Source organism: Copadichromis virginalis, linkage group LG1, assembly GCF_057382275.1.
Source record: "Copadichromis virginalis isolate Kocher_CV1m ecotype Utaka linkage group LG1, C_Virginalis_male_GT1.1, whole genome shotgun sequence".
Classification (NCBI taxonomy): Eukaryota; Metazoa; Chordata; class Actinopteri; order Cichliformes; family Cichlidae; genus Copadichromis; species Copadichromis virginalis.
This window is the reverse complement of record NC_140618.1, coordinates 6,901,253-6,926,084: the sequence shown is the minus strand read 5'-3', so window position 1 is coordinate 6,926,084 and position 24,832 is coordinate 6,901,253. Positions and strand designations below refer to the sequence as shown.

General features: G+C 38.4%; 2 protein-coding genes across 3 annotated transcripts in view; both read right to left on the bottom strand.

Annotated features, from left to right (window-relative positions):
• Positions 1-8,513, bottom strand: part of LOC146718238 (multiple C2 and transmembrane domain-containing protein 2-like) — a 44,036-nt gene extending 35,523 nt beyond the window's left edge. For both annotated transcript variants that reach the window (XM_085438884.1, XM_085438961.1), the window contains exon 1: positions 8,379-8,513. The gene's annotated coding sequence lies outside the window, so the exon portion shown is untranslated. The remainder of the gene's footprint in view (positions 1-8,378) is intronic.
• A 2,912-nt stretch (positions 8,514-11,425) lies between these two features.
• Positions 11,426-24,832, bottom strand: part of LOC146718237 (myocyte-specific enhancer factor 2A-like) — a 46,453-nt gene continuing 33,046 nt past the window's right edge. The window contains exons 4-10 of the mRNA XM_085438772.1: positions 21,018-21,152; positions 20,544-20,751; positions 19,947-20,000; positions 18,937-19,067; positions 15,607-15,730; positions 13,134-13,236; positions 11,426-12,461 (exon numbers count right to left, since the gene is read on the bottom strand). Of these exons, the coding sequence (XP_085294898.1) occupies positions 12,128-12,461; positions 13,134-13,236; positions 15,607-15,730; positions 18,937-19,067; positions 19,947-20,000; positions 20,544-20,751; positions 21,018-21,152 (1,089 nt within the window). The 3' untranslated portion in view covers positions 11,426-12,127. The remainder of the gene's footprint in view (positions 12,462-13,133; positions 13,237-15,606; positions 15,731-18,936; positions 19,068-19,946; positions 20,001-20,543; positions 20,752-21,017; positions 21,153-24,832) is intronic.

Sequence of the window (24,832 nt, the reverse complement as noted above, 5' to 3'; positions counted from 1 at the left end):
TTATTCAGCTGTGTAAAAACTAGAACTTTAATCTCAGCCAAACCGATTTACTCAGGAACAAATAAAATACTACAAAAAAAAGCCAAACAATAACATTTTTAAGTTATCTAAGTGACTTATATATATTTAACCTGAGTAGCGAAAGACAGCGGTGGGTTTGAAAACAATTTGCGGGGAGTCCGGTGTTCTCACGGGTTCTAGTGAGCCTGGCCCCCGGCTAGCTATCGAGCTAGTGACTAACAGACCTCTTCGAAAACGTCGGAGCGCTTTTGAAAATATGTGGTGTCTTGATAAACTGAGCAGATATTTGAGGTTTACACAGCTACATTCTCGCCTGAAAATATGTTAAACGTTTATTTTGTGACCCAGAAAGAATAATAAGAGTAATATTAAAACTAACTAGCTGCCGCCATTGTTGACAACTGAGCTGGGCTGCGCTATGAATTCTGGGACAAAGCTCCTTCTTCTTCGGGGTTTAACGGCAGCTGGCATCCTTGTACATGCAGTGCTGCCATCTTCTGTTTCAGTCTGTTATTACACTCTTAAATCCTACTACTTATTCCTGCGTCTTTTGTGATCTTACAAAGCTTCAAACGAAGCGTCGACGATTTTGATAGTCGACGTACTGACCAGGTCTCTCTGCTATCAGGAAGAAATCTCTTGGGAAATTAAAAGGTCAAAGGACAATACCTTAACAATACACAAGTCTTTGAACAGAAAGCAGGCATACTTTTTGTGGTGTGCATTTACCGGTAAATTTAGAATTTTGCCACTCCTTTTTTCAGCCTCATGAAAACAATCTAGTCATTAGATTCACTGCAGAAAAAAAAAAGTAGAAAAAACAGTTTACAGATGTAGGTTAATATTGCACGTCAAGATTTTTTAAATGCTTCTCGGAATAAAAGGAAGTAGACAAAAATAATTTCAACTATAAATAAAGCCCCATCTATCATAGTCACACCTCTAACTGAAGACGACAACTATTCTCACCCGGAAGGAGACTATTCTGACAGCTTTACATTACAGCTCGGCTGTATATCTTTTGGAGGGCCGACTTCAGCTACTACATAGTTTTTTTAATCGCTTGTTCCTGTATGAATGAGTGTGTGTGTGTGTCTCATCTGTCATTCATTTACAGGTTAGCCACTGCAAACTTACAGCTTTTTTGAAGAAACAAAGACAGGGAAGACAAAGCACAGAATGCATACTGTGATGTGTCATTCATGCTTAAGCTCTAAATGATCAATTAAATATATAAAAAAAAAGAAACATTACCAGCCCTTTGCTTCTGACAAAACCTGATAATCCTCTTAGCAGCTTCTCACTTTGTATTGTCATCAACTGCGGCCAACGACCTGTCATGCTATCAGCAGGTAAAGGGAAGTGTAGGGTGAGAGGCGGAGATGGCAGACGTCATATTATTATGGAGGATGTAATCTCAGGCATCGACAGCAAAGCAAAACATATTCATGGAACATGAATAGAAGATGTTAAATATCATAAGAGGTTATCATTTCCACAAGAATGTTTCCTACTGGTTAGCTGAAGTTGTTTCTCCAGGTATTAGACTACAACAACTCATTTTTATTGTTTGTCACTTGCCTGGCTATGAGAAAATTGAACCAGAAAAGCATGAGTCCTTGATGGCAGCTTGACAGCAGCTGGGACGTATATCTCCCACAGGTAGTAAGCAGAGCGTGATCATAATGGAGGTATGTTTTTGTAGGCCAAAAATATGCATTATGTTTTTGACTTTTACTTTCACCTCTCCCCTTTTCAAACCACACACAAGAGGAAGAAAGCCAACAGACTATTTAAGGAAATGCTCTATAGTTTGTGTAGGGATTCCAAACTTGCTGCTCTTATCAATATACACTAGATCTAACAAAGAACCAAAATATTATGTTTAGAGTTGAAACAGTTGTTCGCACTTACATTCCATATCGCAATCACTCAACACCATAACATCATGTTATCAAAAAGCTTAGCTTCAGATTATTTATGATCATCTAATCTCTAGAATTAAGTCATGCAATTGAAACACTGAGACTGGAACTGCCCAGTCAGTGACTCTTATCCAATTTGTTCTAGACATGTGTGAAATCTGGTTTCTTCCTCCAACTTCAGAAATAACATATTGTGTTTGTGATACGTTCAATAGTTCTACTCCTTGCATTTATAAAAATCAACACAGTATGTTAAAAGGTCTCATGCCATCTTACTTTCCTCTAGCAAATTTGCATGTGTGCGTCTCAATTGTCGGTCAAAAGTCTGCCAGAGGCATCCCCTTGCCTTATGTTCAGCAACACGTATATCACTGAGTGTGCATCTGTTTACTCAACACCAGTGGGCGTATGTTCTCCTCAACTTAGATTATCAGTTTTATTTCCTTCAGTGCAGGAAATAATTATGGGATCCCCTGCTGAATTTAGTTTATGTTCACTTGCAAAGAATTAAACATGCACGACCGTGGGTGACCATGGCTCAGGGGATTGGGAAGCTCATCTGTAACCGGAAGGTTGCCAGTTCGATCCCCCTGTTCTTTCTGTTCTGGTCGTTGTGTCCTTGGGCAAGACAAGGCCAACAGAGGGCCTTGTCAGAGGGGCCGATGGCGCGATATGGCAGCCTCGCTTCTGTCAGTCTACCCCAGGGCAGCTGTGGCTACAACTGTAACTGCCTCCACCAGTGTGTGAATGTGAGAGTGAATGAATAGTGGAATTGTAAAGCGCTTTGGGTGCCTAGAAAAGCGCTATATAAATGCAATCCATTATTATTATTATTACTCGTTTTTATGGTAGTTTAAAATTTAGAAAGAGAGATAATCAACTAAAAATACTTCTCCCAAAAAAAACACATTACATAAAAGTTGATTTGCATGTCACTGATAATGACTAAGTATTAGATCCCCAAGCAAAACATGGCTTAGTACTTAGTGGAAAAGCCCTTGTTGGCAAGCACAGCGGTAAGACTGCTCTCGATGCTGGTCACCAGGTTTCCACCCATCTCAGGAAAGATATAACCACTCCTCTTTACAAAAACTCTCAATCTTTAAGGTTTCTTGTCTGCCACTTAGCAACTCTCTCCACAGATTTCCACAGCTACTAGGCCACTGCAGTGACCTTAATTTTCTTCTTTAGCCTCTCCTTTATTGCCATGGTATGTTTTGGGTCATCGTCAAGCTGGAAGACCCACAATAGAGCTTCAGTATTCTGGCTGAATCCAATATTTTACAGTACATGACCCAGTCCATTTGCCCCTCAATGCAGTTAAAGTTGTCATGTAGCCTTAGTAGAAAATTAGGCCGAAAGCATAACATTCTTTGGGTCTTTGATCTTGCCCATTGTGCTGGATAAGTTGGAATGGAAGAAATTGATTCTGTAGACACATAACTAAATGCTATCAGGAGTATTTGGAACTACAGTAACTGACTGATTAATTGTAATCTGTGTCTCACGTGGGCACACACTAGCAAGCACCTGAAGGGACCATATAATGTAAGATTATACCCTACTTTATATTGCACAATGGGAAATCCAAAGTTCAAACAAAGCAGTAAATGAGAAGTGTTTGAAATACATAAAACTGTATTTATCTAATGATAGTCACAGCAAGTTTCATGACGTTGAAGCAAGGTGGTTTTTCATTTGATTAATTTATACACCTAAAGGCGCTGTCACTGTTGACTGTAGTTTGAAGTCTTTGCTTTAGCTACAGATAAACTTAGCTGTGAGCGACAGAAACGCACTGTGAACTAACTCAGTCATTTCAATCTTTTAAGAAGAAAATACACAATATGTCAGTTCGTGTTTACAGCTCGTTTCCACTGCCCTCAGGGACCAAAGTTGGGATTATCAGGTCTGATTATCGCCCAAATTTTTGGCCACAGAATGGCACGTAGCAGGAAACAGTCCATTTCAGACACGGCATTACTAGTAGAAATACTCCATTTGGTGAGTGTGCTGCCTGTACAGAATATGAGGAAGGTAGATCACATTATGGCCACTCACTGTGGTAACTTTCCAGTAAATTCACATCATATGGACTTTCAATCCACTTTTTCAATTCAATTGACATTTTGAATTCACTACATGTATGAAGATTTTTTTAAAATCATAACTTTAAATACTAAATATTCCAGATGGTCCTCTTTCAAAAAACAGGAACCTGGAATGATATATGTCGCATTACTGCTTTATTGGTCATCACAGACCAACCGATTAACGTGCATGACTGCCAACAGGGCTGATAGCCTGCATCACTTTCACGTCACTGCATTTTATTGGCAGGATGTTTCACTACAAAGCCTAAGTTAGAATATCAGCTAATTTCAGGATCAAACTTCATCTCGAGCAAAATTATTAATGGAATCAAAGGAGATTTCAAGAGCGTGATGGGCTTAAAAGAGTAATGGGAGAAAAAGACCATGTGTGCAGAACATTGCAATGTAGGGCATTGATCATGTGATTTGACTCGAAAATGGTGTTAGTGTAACTTAGGGCATGAATTAAGTATAGTTTCAAAAACACAACAACTGCAATGATTTACACAAACCCACTTTTTTCCAAATACACAACAGAATACAACATGTCAAATTTTTAAACAGTAAAAATGCAGGAAGAGAAGAAAAAGAAATTATACTTGAGTTTGGCAGCTAACAATCTCCAGAAAGTTTGGAGTTCCCTCTGTAAACATCTTTTTTGTTATACTTGTCCCAACTTTTTTTGAGGTTATATATTGTTGCCATTAAATTCAAAATCACCTTAGTTTGAATAAAAACAGTATATTTTCTCAGGTTTTTCTCAGGTGTAATAAATTTCAGTGTCCCATCTTTTTGGAATTGGGGCTGTAAAGAAGCCCCCAAAAAGCTATAATCATGCTCAACAGAGCAGGATACGACATAGCTTTCAACTGACAGTCCAGCCACTGTTACCACTGGAAAACAGCAAATCATTAGAAATTTTAAAAAAAAAAGATGAGGCCCACTTCTTCATTTGGCAAGAATAGACTCTGATGAAAGGCAAGATGCTTCATCAGAATAGGGGGGATTTTTGTACTATGAAAAGTTTCTCGGAAGACTATTGAAGAATTTTTCTTACATTTCACAGCCACCCTGCAGGATCCAGAAGGCTGGTTGGTTGTATGGGCTAAAATACATGTATGTATAACTAAAGTAAGGCTAACCGCATGATGCAAAAAACTAAGGCTCGGTCCTGAATCAATATGCCCTTCCTAAATAAATAAATATATAAATAAATAAAAAGATATTGGATAATGTACTGTACTTTACAGTTCCTAATTTGTGCAGTATAAAGTTCCAACAAAGTAATAAATGAGAAGTGGCTGAAATACATAAACCATTATTTACCTCATGACAGTCATGGTAAGTATCATGACCTTTGAAGTAAGGTGGTTTTGTTATTTGATTCATTTATACAGTATGGGCACTGTCACCGTTGACTGTAGTTTGAAGACCTGATGTCTCATTGATAATTAGCTGCAGATCAGCTCAGCTGTGAGCTCTAAAAACCAACTTGGGAGGGGGGGGGTTCCTGTTTCCCCACCATCAGAAACATACTGGTCAACTCTGCAGTCATTGTGCCCTTGATTAATGCTCTGGCAAATCACTAATCCTTCTTTACACATTAGATGGAGCTTACAAAAAGGAGATTTATTTATTTATTAAAAAAATAAATCTAATCAGAGGATTGGAAAGTAATTGGAGGACACACCTGCATGAATTAAAAAAAAAAAAAAAGTCTAGCAAGCACTTTAAGGCACCATATAGTTATACTGCACAAATAAGGAACTCCAAAGTTCAAGCAAAGTAGTACATGTGAAGTGGCTGAAATACATAAACCATTATTTACCTTATGATAGTCACAGTGAGGTGTCATTTCTTTAATTTCACTAGATTTTTATGCTTAAACATGCAAATTCAGTAGTTATTGTATATTCATCTGCATGAATTTCCAACAGACAAAGTATAGCAAATTAAACGCCTAAATGCACATTTTGAACATTTTCTTTTCACTATCCTAAAATGTTACGGAGCAAGTACATGGGGAAAAAAATCCACTCTTTCTGCCTGCCATGTCTCACCAAGTTAAAGCTTGTATTGCCTATCCTTGTACAACACATCATTAGAGCCAGAACAGTCAGGGTCCACATGAAGGCTTTTGCACGAAGCCAGCTCAGTTCAAGGACATGCTGAGGCCAACTGTCCATCATACAGATAAACATGTCCCAAAACCTTCCTCACCAGCCTCCTTTTAAGTCACTTTTTTGACTATATTAGATAGCGAGACATTCAGCAAGATTGCTTAAAAAACTGTTCTAGATCGCAATAAACAGGAAATAAACAGGCAATGGTTTAAGGTCGCATTGTTAAACAAACCTTAAAGTGGGTACATGTACGTGAAAGCACTTTTACTGTCCATGAAAAAACCCTTTGCAATATGACTAATGCCAAGGTGTGTATGAAAATCATCCTTTGATACTAGTACGTACTAGAAAGGCATCCTGTCTGATTGGCATGATTTCTTATACAAAAGGGATCACTCAGTGTTAGTACAAAAGCTAAAGCAAGCTCACACATGCATCAGTGGTTGCAAGAAAAGCATGCACAACTGCACACAGTGCATTCTGTCTCCCATTTCAAAATGAGGACGCCGCTGTTTGAAGGAAAAAAAACAGATTTTATGAAAAGCCCGACAGTACACAAATAACTGATGATGTTGTTTTATAATGATCCCGGGTTAATCCGTTGTTAAACATTAAAGTACTCTGGCTGAATGGGTCTTCTAAATATTAGAGATGTAGAGATCTGACCAGGCAATGATTTACTGAAGCAGATAAACAACAAAGGCTTCTGTCAATTTTGAAATGTTCTGCATACAAGTTCTTATCCTGAAAGCAAGCTCCTTAGAAATTACAGGAAATTGTGCTCTCATTTTTAAAATATTTATCATGTACAGACCTCTGACAAAATAAAGGAAATAATCTGTTACGCTGTAGGGGTAATTTTTTGGCAAGGTTTTGATCCACCTCTCCCATAAGAGCTGAAGCCTAAACACAAACCAAATTTCTGACTAATTAACATTATCCTGAGGAAATAATTCAATTCCCCCACTCCACGACACAACTCAATGAATGGTTTGGAGAGTATGACATGAGGAAATCAGATCGTCAGATCTCAATCCATTTTAGCACCTGTGGGAGATTTTGTACTAAAATGACAGTGAAGACACTGTATTGACAGTGTTAATCACAAATACTAGATATACTTTAGAAGAAAGTTGCTCAGTCTTTAAAGCAGAGATCCAGAGACTTGGAACACGAAACCTGCACTAAACATCTTCCTGCAGAATGTGGTGCCCCTTAGCAAGACACTTTCAGTTTCCCTTAATTTACCACCCCCATTCCCTCTGTGTGTATACGTTCTAAAGTACTGATGCAAGTTACAAAAGGTCACATCCATCAATGCTCTTTGAAGCCTCTAATGCTTTTTTCTTCCCTTCAGCTGATGTGTTGTGTTGAGTAACTGCATCACGGACGTCTCTTGCTGAACAGGACAAGCTATTTCCTGAAACGAGTCTATTTCACAGTTTGTGGTTCCTATGCTTTAATATGAGGCAAGACAGTGACTGCAGAAAATACAGACAAAACGACAAAAAAAACATTTACAGATTCAGTAGACTACATTTCAGACATATAATAGTCAACATAAAAGCTGAAAGCTTAAGTATTGTTACTATGTATACTAACCATAAAGATGTATGTCGGTCTACAGCAGTTAAGCCGGTATGAACCTAGTAAGTTTTCGAAATTCAATCAGCGTTGGTAAAATGTCATCAACAACAGTATTCTTCATATAGTGCATTTTATATGCAAGCCTTTACCATGTAGCTCCATGCAAGACACTATGTAACCATCCGTGTCACCCTGACAACATGAGGCTTGTCCAGCAGCGTCTTGCAGGAGCACTGGGAGGTGACCATGATTCATTAAAAGTACCACTGAAACCATTTCTTCCTTGATATCAATGCCGAACTGATGAAAATGTTATCTCTCTATTAAAAATCATTTAAAATGAAATGTAACAACATGTTTCAATTCGTGAGAAAGAACAAGCATTTACCGTAATTGTCAGATGCTTGAAAGGAGTTCTCTGTTACCCTTCTTTAAAGACTCATAAACTAAAGATTCCCACGTGGCAAACTGACAGCTGGAAGGTGACTTCTCATCTGACCACCAGGAGTAATGTTGCCGGACATGAAGAAGGCTCACCTGACTAGCCGCACCTCGAAGACCCCAGCAGGTAACTTTCTGCTTCTCGCCAGGAAAAGAGAATAAAAGGAAAAACAGAAAGTCATATTTACCTGTTTTTCCCCGCCCGCTGCTGGAAACCTCCAAGGTATTTATCCTTATTCAACTCATTTCAGTGTAGCTGGAATTACAAAACAGCAACAGTTGTGCACATCGATTGCAATTTCTGGCTCTGACACACTTCCTCCTCCTCCTCTCCCTTTTAGCATCAAATATCAGCTATGACACAACAAAGCGTCTTATGGGCTCTTCAAAATAAAAGCTCTTCCGAGGACCGCGTGCACTGTCCATCTGCACATTAAAGGAGAATGAAATACATAACCTGAAAAAAATACATGGGTATTTTGAAACATATTTTTACAGAGGTTATCTGCATTTCTGTAAGTTTTAAAGTATTTGTCTTCAGCAGTGAAACATATTGAATGTCATTTTACATTCGTTTTGTTCGTGTCACACACCCCGAAATCACTCAAATAAAATGTGGTTATGGCTGTGGTTAAGTGTGTCAAAACATTTGTTGAAATGCCTTCAGATAACAGCAAAATGTATGTGCAGATATGCTCAGATGAAGATGCATTCATCTTACCGATACAGTAGGCTATAGCCACCATTAAAATTAAAATAATAATTTTTTTTGGCTATAGGCTCATTGGCTAGGCAGCTTTTTGTGGATCTTAAACTAATCCTTCCCTCAAACATCTGTTTGCTCTCATAATTCTCATTAACCTTGGCACATTTAATCCGTCCCTCGTCCACCCCCGAGTAACTGACGTCGTTGCCCATTGTGGATTTCTCTGAGCTAAAAAGAAAAAAAGCTGCACACTTCTCATATGACTACTCTGTTCATTTACTCGTTTCATATTAACTGAATCGTTTTACCTTTTTAAAATCACAGTCATAACAGTCTCACTTTCAACTGCTATTTAATTGGCATAATGTAGTTATTCAACAAAGACGAAATATTAACATTAAGTGGGGGCGATCGTGGCTCAAGAGTTGGCAGTTCGTCTTGTGATCGAAGGTTGCCGGTTCGAGCCCCGGCTCGGACAGTTTCGGTCGTTGTGTTCTTGGGCAAGAACTACTGGTGATGGCCAGAGAGGCCGATGGCGCGATATGGCAGTCTGCCCCAGGGCAGCTGTGGCTACAACTGTAGCTTGCCTCCACCAGTGTGTTAGAGCGAATGAATAGTGGAATTGTATAAGCGCTTTGAGGGTTTCGAAAAGCGCTATATAAATGTAATCCATTATTATTAAGTACTTTACTGCTAATGTTTATGATTTTGCTATGTCTCTTGCTGCCAGCCCTAAATGCTTTTGAGCAGTTTCTTTTTTCTGTATTTTCTGTTTTCACGTCGCTGCTGCATTCCCATCAGCATCACAGCTTCTTTCACAATTGTAATTTACAATTCATTGGCCACGTGAAGCCAGGTACCAGACACATATCGGGGTGGCTGTAGCTCAGGTGGTAGAGCATGTCATCTACTGATCGGAAGGTTGGTGGTTCGACTGGCTTCCCCTAGTCTGTATGCCAAATATCCTTGGGCAAGATACTAACCAAATTGCTCTCCGATGCATCCATCGCAGTATGAATGTGTGTGAATGTTAGCTATGATGCACTAAGAAAAATGTGCTTGTGCGAATGGGTATGCATGGGTGAATGCACAAGTTGTGTAAAGCGCTTTGAGTGCTCAGATGAGTAGAAAAGCGCTATATAAGAACCAGTCCATGTAGCTATTTTATTGCTGGTGTCAAAGAAACATAGAAATAGTATCCTGTTCTAAAACCCTGCATCGTGTTTCAAAACTTTCACTTTGCTCTTTTTTTGTATCCGTCTTTCATTGCAGAGTCAAAGCTGTTACATTTTCCAGCCATGCTCTCATTCAGTGGAAGCACTGTGGTTAGTCTTTTGCAGCTTTTGCTTCTCACCACATGCGCTACCTTGTACTTACCCACATGTTGCATTTTCTCAGGTTTAATCATCTTCTGCTCAGTCATAAAGTCATTCAGTAAATTCCCATCTCTCTGGAGGTAAGATTTCTCTCAGTACAAGAATTCAATGTGTCTCTTATTGTATGGATTCAGTGCCATTAAAGTAATATTTATATTAACTGTCTTCATCCATGGTTATCTCAGATATATACAACGTATATTTTAAAAAAAAAATCTTAATCTCACAAAGACACATGGCCTTAAGTGTGTAACCATCATTAGGCACAAGTTACTTATTTAATAAAGACCAAAACAGATAAATACTCTATCAAAAGACACTGGTATGGGAGTCAAAGGTACATATATACGATAACAGATTTAAGAACAAATTCCTCTAAAGAGTTCCGCTTTGTTTTCTGATCTATGACATTGTGTTTTATCACCTAACACCATCAGCCAAGCAGGAGTTGATGTGCTGTTCAGCAGCTTTTTAAAAAGTTTCAGCAGTTTTATCTTTCTTTATAATGCATCCATTTTCCTAAATCTTTTTTACAGGGATATATATATATATATATATATATATATATATATATATATATATATATATATATATATATATATATATATTAACTAATCAATAAACCTTTTCTAGAGAGGAGTTGTCTTCTTCTCACATTTATTTTGGGGGGTTTTGGGCTTTATTTGATAGTTTAACAGTGATGAGTAGACAGGAAAGAGGGGGAGAGGGTGCAAAGGTCTCCAGAGATCCGACTCGAACCCAGGCCACTGCATTTCAGCTGTAAGGCAAACAGACGCCTCCTCGACCAGTAACCTTTTTTTTTTTAAGAATTGTTTCCTAAGCTTTCTTAACAAAGCCAGTTTATCTATTTATCTAAGAAAGGATACAAATGGTTCTGTAGTGTAGGCTTTAACAACTTTGCTTGGCAAGCAAAAGGTTGCTGGTTAAATTCCAGCCAGAGACACAAATCCCCCTTGGGTTTGTACCAGGAAGGGCATCTGGCATAACACTGCCAAGTCAAATATGCAGACCTACCTGCTTTGGCGACCCCTTGTAACAAAGGAGCAGCTGAAAGTAGCTTTATCTAAGAAATTATGGGAGTTTCAGGAGACAAAGTGTGAAGGCAGGCAGATAAAACACACTGACAAAACGCTATAGTTACACCAAAAGTGATATATATTAAAGATACTATGTACAAACAATAGTGACATGTTTTGGTAGTACATATACAAGTGTCCATGGCTTTCGATTTCAAATCTGAATGAAATATTGTATAATTTTGTGCACAATATAAAAACACACACAACATAGAAAACAGTATACTGCTTTGGCTGATATAAATACGTGTTTTTATAAAGAGGAGTAACAGAAATGATGATGTGGAGGGAGTATTGCTTTCACGATGGACTCATTTAATGGTTTTAAACCCTGAGAAGATTAGAAATGAATTGGTTGACACCAAGTAACTTTACCCACTCATGAACTTTGATTTTATGCTTTGTCTCTCTTCCATCCAGCGCCACAGTGCACTGCAAATGGAAATAACTGTACTCTACTGTAACTGTACTGCATTTGGACCCAGATATTTAATCTCCAAAGCTTTAATTGTTTGTAAAAGAAGAAAATAAGATTAAATGAAGTACCACTGTAATTTCAGCTTTATCCAATCAAGAATGCTCAGACGAATGTTGCTCAACCCTTCTCAAAAAATTCCGAGTAACCAAAACAACAGCAAAAAAAAAAAAAAATTAAAGAAAATTCAACAGAACACGTCAATAAAAACCACATTTCATTTGCAGAACAGTGTCCTTCCTGTTTTTTGCCCTGGTGCAGCTTCTCGATGTAGCTCCAGGCTCTATGTCACCCAGCTGTCCATTCGGATCCGCTTGACTGTCGGACTCTCCCTGCCCTCTGACCGACTCGCAGGGAGCAAGTGGAAGTCAGGTCGCTGCTGCTCTTCCCGGTCACTGCTGCCCTCGTGAGAGCTGCAGGAGGAGCCAACGCTGTCAGAAGGGGATCGCCCCATCTCTGCTCGAGCTGATGAGGAGGCAGAGGAGTGAAGATGAGGGTGAACATGTGGATGGGTCATGTACCCAGACTGGCTGAGGTGGTCGCGGGGTGGAGAGATTGGCTCAGCTTTGATGTTGATGTTATGATTGGTGCTGATGGAGAGAGTGGAGCTTCCTGACCTACAGACAGAGGAAGAGAAAATTTGAGGCTGTGACTCTGGAGTGAAGATGCCATCTGGTGGTGACATGGCTGTAATCGGCCTGTAAACAGAAACGTTTTCTCTGAAAACTGTGGCTATTGAGTACATTTAATAATAATAATGTATTTAAAGTAAAAAGCGGAGATAACTGCATTTCTGTTTAAAGCTCTTTTAAACATCTACGTTACCACAGATTAAGAGGCCAGTATTGTACTTACAATTTGATTGATTTCATAGCTAGGGTAAAATGTGTCTAATAGACGTAACATATAGCAGATATGTTGATTTATAAAATAGCTTTTTATTACATACATCACCCAAAAGTACATAACTTCATGGTCTTACACAAAAGCAAAAATGTGTGATGTTTGAACCAGAATTATTATTTATTACATATTTTAGGGCAATTATCTATGTCATGGAATCTGTTATCATATATATTATATCTATGTATATATTTATACATATTTGCATTTCTCCAACTCTGTGCACGCTACTTCAGTTTACTGCACACTGTATGATCAGGTAATTTTTAACTTTATGTCAACAACACAGTATGTCTGCACAAAAAAAAAAAACAGTGTAAAGAAATGGTTAAACATTTAATCTGTAAATCATGAAGGGAGACAGTTTAACTGTGTCAGGCTCTTACCCCATGGAGCTCAGCTGCTGTTGCTCCCATGCTGCCATTGAGCTCAGAGAGGGCCCTGCAGCAGAGTTAAAGCCTGATAACTCTCCACTGTTCAGGGAGTAATCTGACAAAGACAGAAGGAGAGAGACTAATAATAATAATAATAATAATAATAATAATAATAATAATGGACTGCATTTATTTCGGGACCCCTCAAAGCGCTTTACAATACCACTATTCATTCACTCTCACATTCATACACTACATGCACATCATGCCGATCAAAAAGCATTACACTTCTATAAAAAGTCAAACATTACCTTTTTTAACAACACTTGAATACAGTATAAACGCTGCACCACAACTTCTCTTACATTCTTGTTATGAGCTGCTAAGCTACCTGAAACTATTTCACTTTTAGTAATGTGCTGAAAATTTGTAAAAGTGAAACCAGAACTCACCCACTAGAGCCCTGTATTTGCCCACATGCACGGAGGCCTCTATACTCAGTTTTGTGACACAAGGTAGCTGAGAGGCTTTGAAAGTTGGTATTTTGTTGATGACTGGATTAAATCATTGTGTTTGAAAATACTTATAGTACACAACAACACAGAGAACTCTGTTGTGTAGCATTAGAAAAATATTTCAATACTACATCATTTGGCAACGATCACAGTGTTTTTAGTTAGTTAACTAACTTTAATTAGCTATTTCAGGGTGTTTTTTTATTAATATAACTGAATACAGACTGGATAGAGTGCTTTGAAAAAAATTTAAATGTTAAAGAAAATTTCAGGCCAGAAAAAAAGTAATTTCCAACTAACAGTGGGATTTCATCTGCCTTGCTAGAAGGCAGGGCTGTTATGTGCTTGGTTGTCTTAAGGGGAATCTTTACACAGTCTGCACCTGGGGCCTTGTCTGGTGTGGTAGACCACAGCATCTATGGATCTTGTACTTAGAGCTTGTTCCTGTGCTGCCATGATTAGTGCCTCTGTGATGTCTTTCAATCCAGCTTTGTCCAGACACTGGTAGGATTTCTGAATGTAAGCCACTCCTTCTATCTGCTGCAAACCGTGCACGGGCCTATCCTCCCATGATGGTTTGTCTCCTTGCACCTCTTCTTTCTCGGGTTTCTGCTGCCTAAGGTATTAACTAAGCACACGGTCAGTTGTGGCCATGTTGTTGTTGATGTTTGTTGTCTCATCCTGGACAGTGGTTTGGTTTATTTCAGAGAGATAGAAGGCAGGAGAATAAACCAGCTATACTCAGTTGAAGGGGATATGGGAGAAAGACACAGCCCATAACGGCAGTGCTCAGTGGCTGACCTTTTGCACTCATGTTGCCATGGATTAGCACACTCACACATCCATGATTCACAGTTACCACTGTGCAGCCAGTGTAGTAGTCCTGGCCAGGTCAATATAAAAAAAAACAAAAACAAAAAAACAACACACACACACACACACACACACACACACACACACACACACACACTGTATAAAATCTGATCTAGACTAAAATGGTTTTATTTAACCAGAGAATGTCCTGCCAGTGTTCATAAGACTTCTTTTCATTTTCCTTGGCAAGGTTTAAGGTTGTAGTTTTGTTCCACTTGACCACAATGAGCAAAAACGCCCCATGTGAAACAATTACCCATCTCTTGTTTGATAGAAGTTGATGCTAACTGCAATTTGTGGATACTCGCGGAGACTTTTGTTGTTGTTAGTAAGGCTTTTCCTTTACATCCAAACACCTGAGTCATTTTCATTTTACCTATATTCGCAGCCTTTACTCTTGTATTCCATCCCATATCGTTATGAAATCTCACAGCTCCAGTTTGTTATTTTTTCAGGGAATTCCTTACAATCAAGAACTATTAGAAACAATTCAGGCTAAAACTAAAACAAAAAAGTTATTATTTTTCAAGCTGCTTAATAAGCTTGAAAACCTTCCAGTGTGACTGAACTAAAGCATTTCTGGATAGAAGAGGGGGTCAAATTGCCACCATGAATGCCAGGCACTGATCTCTAGATATCAAAAGTATGTGGTTGCAGCTACTGCTGCTAAAGCTGGCAGTTTGGCAAGCTATTAGGCCCAGGGAGCAATTCATTTTTTCACATTCACCTTTTCACTTCCATCCAAGTAGCATTTAAATCTAGCATTTTGTATTTTTTCGGGCTGCTGTTGCTTTATGTTATTTTTATTTTAAAGATCTAACAGTGTTTATGTTAAATGAATGGAATACACACAAAAATAGAGGAAATTCTTTTAAAAATTGCCCTGATACAGTTGGTCATACCATTATAAACTGTCTAAAAGAGCTGAAATTTAACACCACCTAATTAATTCAGCAATTCCATTAACCAATTAAAACAAACCGCAATGTACACTGTTTTCTTATTTGATTTTTTGGGGGGCATACTGTAAAATATTGAGGTCAGCAGGGCTAAGGTAACTACAGAAACACAGCACGAATAGTAAAAAGAACTTGTACCGTTGTAGGCCGAGCCGATGCCAGCATAAACCAGACTCTGATGGGGTAGACTGGGTGTGGTGATAGAGACAACTGGTGTGGAAAGAGGCTGACTGGACTGACTGCTACTCATCCTTTGGTTATTCTGAAAACAAATAATAAACAAAGACATAAAGTCACTAAGTTCACTCATGAAATGTTACTCTTCTCTTAGTTTGTTGCTTTTTGTGCTTAGATCGCAATTATAGTGTTCGCTAGAACTAGACTTGTAATGCTGTGGCAGCTGTGGCTACAACCGTAGCTTGCCTCCACCAGTGTATGAATGTGAGAGTGAATGAATAGTGGCATTGTAAAGCGCTTTGGGTGCCTTGAAAAGCGCTATATAAATCCAATCCATTATTATTATTATTAATGCCCCATTTCAACCACAAGATGTCAGTATAAGCTCACATCCCCTGTTTTAAAAACAAAACAAACAAAAAAACATTAATCAGTTCAAAATATATAGTTTTGAATTTCCTACACTTCCCATAGTGCTAGCAGAAGTTGCACATGAATTGAACAAGGATTTGCATTCTTCTCAACAAAACTGAATGTTTTGTAAAGACAGAAGTCTAACAGAAATCCACTAACTATTCAGAAACTGCATTTAGTTTAAAAAATGTACTTTTTGAATGTTTATGTTTAACCCAAGACTTGATAGTCTAATTTATCAGTCAGTTTCCTTTAATGACATGAAATCCTCTTCTTTTCCAAAAAGCGATATCAGTGCAATTTATTCGGCTGTCTGCTTTTAGAAAACACACAACTGAAATATCAACTGAATAGCAGCAGGTAATTCATTCTTAATTATTCATTGTCCTAAAATAGCCTATCAGTTCAGAACAGGTGGCTCATGAACTCAACTTATCACACTGAATTTAGGAGTTGTTTTTCGTTCATCTTTCAATCACGTCACCCTGAACCAGGTCATTCATTGCTCAGCAAACATAAAAACAATGGGTTAACCAACCCATACATGTCTCATTCCCTGTGTTTTCTATGGTGTCCTTGCATTTGTGGACTACAGATAATGCACTACAGAATCCAAGTTAAAGCTATCATGGTAGTGAGTAGTAGACAGACATCCTGTTAAGAAATGCAGACCTCCTCAGTTGTTTTTGCTTTGTTGTTTTCGCCTGTTTGTGCAAAACACACTAAACAAAGCATGCCGCTTACACTAACATGTGCACACAGGCATACAGGAGGAAGTGAAAGGCAGTTTCAAAATGATCACACTGAGGAGGAGTTGTGAGACCACAACACAACATCTTTTGCTGGAGTGAATGAAAAGCAGAAAGAAAAATATGAGTGGCTTCTTCTGTTGGTTTAAACAGGGTGGAGGCATTAGCCGTATCATGGTTCGGATTTTATAAGTGTTCCAGCTTCAAACGACTGCAAACCCATTCAGCACAGTTCCTGAAAACTAGACTCTGCCAGATTCTGTTTCCTGCAAACATGACAACAGCAAATTATTTGTCACCCAGTCACCGATAATTGACAAACAGATAAGATCAACAGAATGATGAGGAATTATGATTACTTAATGTGGAATGAATGGCTGCTGATTCATCACTTCTCCAAAAGAAATTTAGTCACTCTGAATTTCAGTGACATTAAACATCGCTATTAAAACTTTAAAAGCTACCTCTAATGTGCTCTGAATTTGTAATCTAAATTATATTTAATATAGATTTATTTTACTATTCATTTCTAAATAGTCTGGATATTCTTTTCTTATATCGCACATATGTGAAACTCTTCCTTTTTCTATGAAAAGACCTCGACATTAATTTCTAGAACACCAGAAAATAGAAACTCATATCCTTCTGCAATATGTAAAAATCCCCTGGAAACCACAACCAGTAGAATAATGGAGCTGGTCGGTCACCATAAAAGGAAAAATACAAAGAAAAGAGTGTCCGTTTCCATTGTTTACTAATTGTTACATCATGTCTGAGCACAGTGTGGGAGGCAAGGGCAACAGTAGGAGAGTTAAGGGCAAATCAATAACTTCAGCGACCCGGCACAGCTGCAGAATGTGGAATCTTAAGAAAGGAAAACAGACTCCTTCTACAGTCTTCCAAGTCATCTTACACAACCATGAACTGGTGCTCTGATGTCATGTATATAAGAACCGTAACTGTGTGTACCAGGCAGCTTTTAAAGCACTTTTTTATGCCCAATTTTTCGCACTTGATATTATTTCTGCATTTCTGTTCTACTGGTACTGAGTCTAAACAAGACTTGAGCTTCCATAAAGAATTTGCACTGCCCTCACAAAGAGACATATGACTTGGAAACTTAGTCGAACTGTCGGACTTTTCAGATGAACAGGCTGTTGTTTTCCAAAACTTTTGGGCAAAACTTGAACTAATAAGCTTTTACATTCTTTTTTGTGTTAGTTTAAGCTGCTATTTAGTGTGAATGCCAATTTGGGTCATAGATTTTATGATGAGATATATATGCATTTAGTCAAATGTGTGACAAACTTCAGTCTGGAAACCCTTCAGGCTAGTCTGTTGACTCAGCCTCTGAGTATAATGGCCGATCTTTCACAGCTTCTGGCGTAGCCAGTGGGCTTTCTAAGGTAGCACTCCCCTTTTACTCTCCACACAGACGTTTTACCTAAAGCCTACTGCTACTGGTTAAATCCTAGCGTTTCCAAAAAAAAAATCTGACTAGAAGTGGACCACAAACAGAACTTTGCACCTTGCCTATAGATTCTGCACATCCACGTGTGTTTTAAAGAGATTACGGGAACCTTAAATGTAATCAAAAGAGTGTTAGTTCACAATAAGACTGAATCTTGTTGAGTCTACTGGAAGGGACTATAAAGAAGTAGCAGTGAAGTCGGTCAAATGAGGCATGCAAGCTTTTGCCAGTATTGTCCATTCTTCAAAGGAACTATGATTTCATCTGTAAAACCACCAACCATCTGCCCCAAATAGTGTCAAACCAATTGTTCTCAAAAGTTGTTGGCCAACTCTGTGGTAATCTGTGTCATATATTTACCCTGTTCATGCCTGACTCCAGGATCCCACAGGCTTAGAAAACACAATGTACTGTTCTGATTCTTAATAAAATCCAGATCAGGAATCAAAGGTTCATGGTTTTATAGAGCTGTCAGCAGCTAGAGGACTCTTCCTAGTTCCAGTCAAAACTAAAACTACATCACATGTTACAAGCTTGATTGCTGTTCTGTATTGGACCTAAATAAATACATAAAGCTTTAGGTAACATTTTTAAGAATATTACTCATTATAAAGGCTTTTTTGTTTTGGTTATAAATATAAAAGAAAACACACTTACCAGTGTTTGCATCATTCCTTTGGAGTGGGGGATGAGGACCCGGAGGTCTGTCTTGCGGCTGGTAGGGACCATGCTGTTCCCATGAGGTGGAGGAGGAGATTTTGATGGTATGATCTTTCCAAATCCATTCACTAAATACAGACGTGTGGAGGATGTTAAGAAGTGATGGTAATTCAATTCCAACTTTCACTTAAGTGCTGATTCTAGCTACTTTTTGTAAGAATTTTGCAAAGGATATTTTTTTGTTAATGGAAAGCATCATGCATATAGCACAAGTTTTAAATATTTAGAGCTTTGGAATGCACTTGAAAATGGAGTGGAGTATTACAGTCTCATGTATTAGATCCATTAAATCAACACGTCCACAGCCAAGTTCTGCATGCGGACTGGAGAAAGTACAGCTATATATTATACAGGAGATAATCATGAATAATTCATATTTTCTCTCTCTTGGCATTACATAATGGCAGTGTTCCTGAGAAGGAGAGCACGGCCATGGCAGGAGGGGAATTATGCAAAGACAGTTTGTAGAAAGGGTTGTGGACCAAAGCATAAGGGCAGAAGAGCAGCAACAAAAACCAGGAGGGATGAAACTGAGGTGCAGCCAGGCTCCTGGAAGAACACATCCCATATCCACTGGCCTTAGCTGACCAATAGCAAATCCATCACCATCTTACATCAACTCCCACTATTTTAAGAAGCGCTAACAGAACCTCAGAGGAGCCATGAACTAATTATCAGATTATTTCTGTGGAACCTCTTTCTTATATTTCATTCTTTCGTAATTTATTGGCTAATTTTAATCCCTTAAGGCCTCTAGAAAAAAAAAATCAAGAAAACAAATAACTATTTGTTCAAACAGATCACACACAGTTAACACATGCAGCTGCTCACATGGGATCACAAGCAAAACAAGCTTGCAAAGACTGCTCCATATGCAGGGAGTTGTGTTTGTGCGTATGCAGTATACATGTCAGAGCATGTTTGTTAAACTCCTGTTGGATACATACCAGTCGGTCCAGATCCATTTTGCAGAGCCAGCTCGGAACTGCCCTGCAGGCCACCTGAGGATAAACACAACACACTCGTTAGGATTCGTTATTACGTTTTTCTCGCATTTAATGTTCTGCAATCACTAAGAACCACTCTGCATGCATCCATCTTTTTATCTTATTAATAAGATTTTAAATAAGACTGCAGCTTTAAGTAAGATTGCTTTAGATCGTTCACTTTCTATCTGCTCGAATGTATTTTCTCCAGCAGGGCCTTTTTCTGTACAATAACAGTCAAACTGTTGTTTTTATCAGATGCGCTGTCTTCAAATCAATGTTAAGAAATAAATAAATACAATGGAAATCAGTAATTCCTCCTGCGCAGAATGTTTGCATGGCTCATCTCCTGCATCTCCATTAAAAACTACTATACTGTCTAATTAAAATACATAGTTTTCTACATAGTCTCTCTTCTACTCATAATTCTAAGGCTTATCTGGACATCCTTGCACACATTCATTTTCATGTCTCCTCTGAGTTATTGTCATCGGCTCAGTGTGCAGTTTAACAGTAAGTTTAGTTACCAAAGAACAACACAAAGTTCATATTACTCACTTCCAGCACTCGGGGGTCTTTGTGAAGAGTTTATGTTTCTGTGGAGGTGCGAGTGAGGTGAGGTGAGGATACCACCGTCAGCCAAAGCTGCTGTGGCTGCAGCTAGTGCCTGGGAAGTTGCCCCTCCTCCTCCACTGTGACTGTAGGCCATGCTGCCTGGTGCTACATGCATGAAGTGCTGTTGATGCTGCTGCTGCTGGCCTGTGGACTAAGAAGGCAGCAAGAGACAAAAAGAGCCAATCAGCATTAAAATGAAATACATGAACTGGTAAAATGCAATTGTCTTTTATCAGTTGTATTGTCTTCATCTTTGTGTCTGTGAGCATGACCAGACATATTATCACCACAGACTGTGGATGGAGGATAAATGACTGGAAGGTTCTTAATTAATGACCCTACAGAGAAAATGGGGGTGGGAACAGTCACTAAACAAAATGTTGAAAACCAACAAAAAAAACAAACAACGCAACTTACAATTTTATGAGTCTTCATCATGTTGTCAAACTCTTCATTAATCTTCTTGTATTTTTCTTCAGTATTAGGAGTGAGGACATAGGATGCGTCAGCATCAGGGCTGTCGCAGCCTCTGTGTTCCTTCTTGTTAAGGGCCTGTAGGTGACATAGTTATAAAGGAGTAGCATTAAAAAAACAAAAGGGAAAAACAGGTAAGCATTGGTTAAAAAACAAACAAACAAACAAAAGCCTTTCACCACCAGTTCTTTAGTAAAAGGTTAAAATTAGTAAAAACATGCAGTTTAATGAGCATTTCCCCTGATAATCTGATTGTTGAGAGTAGAGACAGAAGAGAAAGAGTATGCATAGTCAGTACATGAATTGATTGTGGAACATTAAAATTGAGGTACTACCAAAAACAGGATGTGTATGGATCTGGTTGCTCCCTGTGTGCAATATGGTTGAAATCAGGAAGGGTAACTGACCACTGAGAACACTAGAAATCAGATTCAAGTCTCGTAACGCTCACTGTACATAGCTGCTTCTCAGACACTGAGAACACATTTGCAAATTTACAGGTTTATAGTCAAAACCTTTTTTTCCCGATGCACCTTTGAGTATGCATAGATAGTGATATTTCTATACAGACTTCTCAGGCAAGGTGTTAGTCGCAGAGGTGGCAAAAGTGCAGACATTCTGTAACTAAGTATAGATATTAGTGTTAAAAATGTTTTCAGTTTTACTTAAGTAAAGAAGTACAGGCTCTGGGTTAATGAGGCAAGTTGTGTAAAGCGCTTTGAGTGTTCAGATAACGTCGGAAAGCGCTGTATAGGAACCAGTCCATTTACTTCACACTAGGCTTTTTTTTAATGTGTTTCACCTTTTGTACACAGTTTCTTACTCAGTCTACACACATAAAAATAAACCTCATCTCTGAGCTGCACCAATAAAGGTACTTAATCTGCACAATCACTGACAAACAAGATGAAACTATAAAGTGGTCTTAAGCAAGATATTTAAGCACGTCCCTGATTATTTACTGGAAGACACTGATGTGACACTGAACCTCATCAACACCTATTTCAGCTTCAGTTTCTAAGGTGAGAAAATTTTAATGTCTCAGTATTTCAGCTCTGGAGCAGTATAGCACCTTGTGGAGACAAATATTATCTGCCTCCATATTTACTGTGAAGACTTTGACTTTTGAAGCTGCTGCTCTGTGTAGTTTGCACTTTATGGGTTTTCTTCCTCTAAAGAGAGGCTGCTCCATAAAGCAGACTTGCTGATCTTCTGTAGCAACCTTTTAAACATAATGAACCAGAGCACACACATATGTTTTTTAGAGCATGCTAGAAACAACTTTAAATGTAGTTCGATGGTTTTAGTTATGTATGGCAGACAGACAGGGAAATAAAAGGCAAAGAGTTGACTGTTAATGGATCCCTGATCGTCACTGAGAGTGAGCCATCTAATTAGATTCACAACTCCTGTGTCTGTGGAAGGTTATATTACTACTGGCAGTGTAGCTTAGACAAAGCTCTACAGTGCTGTCAAAGGCAGTGCTGGTAAAGAAAATTGTACTTTGGAATAGGAACTAAATCTTGGGTTGGAATTCCATTCATGGTAAAGGCTAGAGCCCAAGACGAGTATCACAAATCATCAACATTCTTCAATTATTATAGTTATTAAACACTCACTTGCCACTCTTTTAGTTACAAAAGTCATTAAAACAAATATCTGACACTAACAACTAACAACTCACTGCATGTAGTCATGTTAACATCGTCAAAATGACGTGCCAGAGGTCAAAGTAAACATCAGAATGGGGAAGACTGATGACTCAGGTGTCTCTGAACATGGTGCCAGATAGGCTGGTCAGAGTATTGCAAAAACTGATGATCTACTGGGGTTTTTCCAACACAACCATCTCTACATTAAAAAGAGAATGGTCTGAAAAACACAAACTGTTCATTGAGCAGCAGTTCTCTGGAGCTGCTCTCATATTAGTACTTTGATCTCTGCCATGTACTTAAGGACAAACAGTATCTGAATATTCTGTTCACTATGCAGCCCTGTTCATCTTTTTTGATGCTAACTTGTTTAACAAGTACTTCAGACATTTTTTTTTCTGGAAAGACCCGTCTGCTACAGCCTGGGATAAAATAAGACTGACAAACCCTGTAACAACAAAACAATGAGCTAAAAGATGCTGTAATTCTCCAGTGGATTATAGGCCTCCGTAAGCACATTAATAAGTGATGGTACATTTCAAATATTTAACATCAACATGTGTCATGCATTAAAATAGAAGAAGATACGTAATTCCCACTGTACATAAAATCAAGTGAAGCATGGCATTTGCACTGCAAGCTGGTTTTGAATGATTAGGTTTAGATGACTAGTTTGAAATGCAGACCGAGTAACTGATATTTGGTCATTTTCAGCACCTGGCCTTTGGCAGATGAGTCACTCTAATAAATAAATAAACAAAAATCATGCCAATATCATGCAAGCCTGTACAATTACATAATTTCCCTGGTATCCATCACCTCATCTCTGCTCATCTCACGTCATAGCGTGAAATGAAAGGACCATCAGGGCAACACACCACCCAGCTGACTGTTGGCCCAACACATGTGCTTTGCATTCCCAGACACTAGTACTTACTTAAAGCTTTAAAAACACACACAAATCTATTTCCACAACCGCTGACCGCTTAAACAGTCACTCACTCAGTTCCTGTACAATCTGGCTGCTGCATTTCAGTTCTAGTAAATTCAAGCTAAACAGAATAACAAAGGATGCACATATTTCTGTCCATTCAGTTCAACACAAGCTTTAACTAATCCTGTCTGACTGCTTGTTTGTTGGATGCTATTGTTTGACAACTATGTTGTTTTGTCTAATTATGGGAAGAGATATCACGGTATATTATGTGGGTTACCAATTACTTGTAATTATTCAAAGTGACAGCTTTCAAACACAGTAACCATCAGGGATTTAAAAATGCTGTAAATTACAGAAGGAAAAAGGATGCAAAATGCATCCAAATTTGCAGATCTGCTGCAAAACCCTTTGACTATCCACCATCATGCTGTGCATTTTTTCAGGAAACAAATGATGTCCAATACAAAGAGTCTGGTGCAGACATTTGCAAATACATTTGCAAATATTATACATCTGTCTTCTGGCAAGACTACCAAAGGAAAACACTGTGACACATAACCTATATTGAGATAAAGGCATTGGAACGTGTCTCTGTAAACAAGAAGGCCAGGAATGTTGTTTAAAAATTCATCTGTGCTTTCAAAGACTAATGTCTGTCGTGTGAAAGTAAGCTCTGGCACAAAGCCTTGACTTAGCTGCTGATTAAGATCAAATGATCACACTAATATCTATTCTGGTCCAAGTGTCACATTAACAACAGACAAAAAAAGATGCAGGAAAAGCCCCTATCTGCCTGCTTTAAAGCTTTAAAATTCTGGCATTCTAATGTATACGCACTGTAAGTCTTCACAGTACCTTGTAAATATATGTGACACAATACCAGAGCAAAATGTACCATTACAGCAATGAGATTAAGCATATAATGAATGTGTAATTATTATTAATGATGTGAGGAGACACGAGCTTGACATGAGCTCTTTTAGTTGCTCCGCTCAGAAGTTTATTAGTCTGCAATCATTCTCTGATTCAGGTGAGCCCTGTGCTTGACCTTGCAACAGCTGCTATCAATTATCTAAACACACACTTTCTTTGAATATTACATACTAATTTTAAAGAATTAAACAAACAGCTTTCATTAGAGATGTGACAGTGGATACAGTACCCCACAG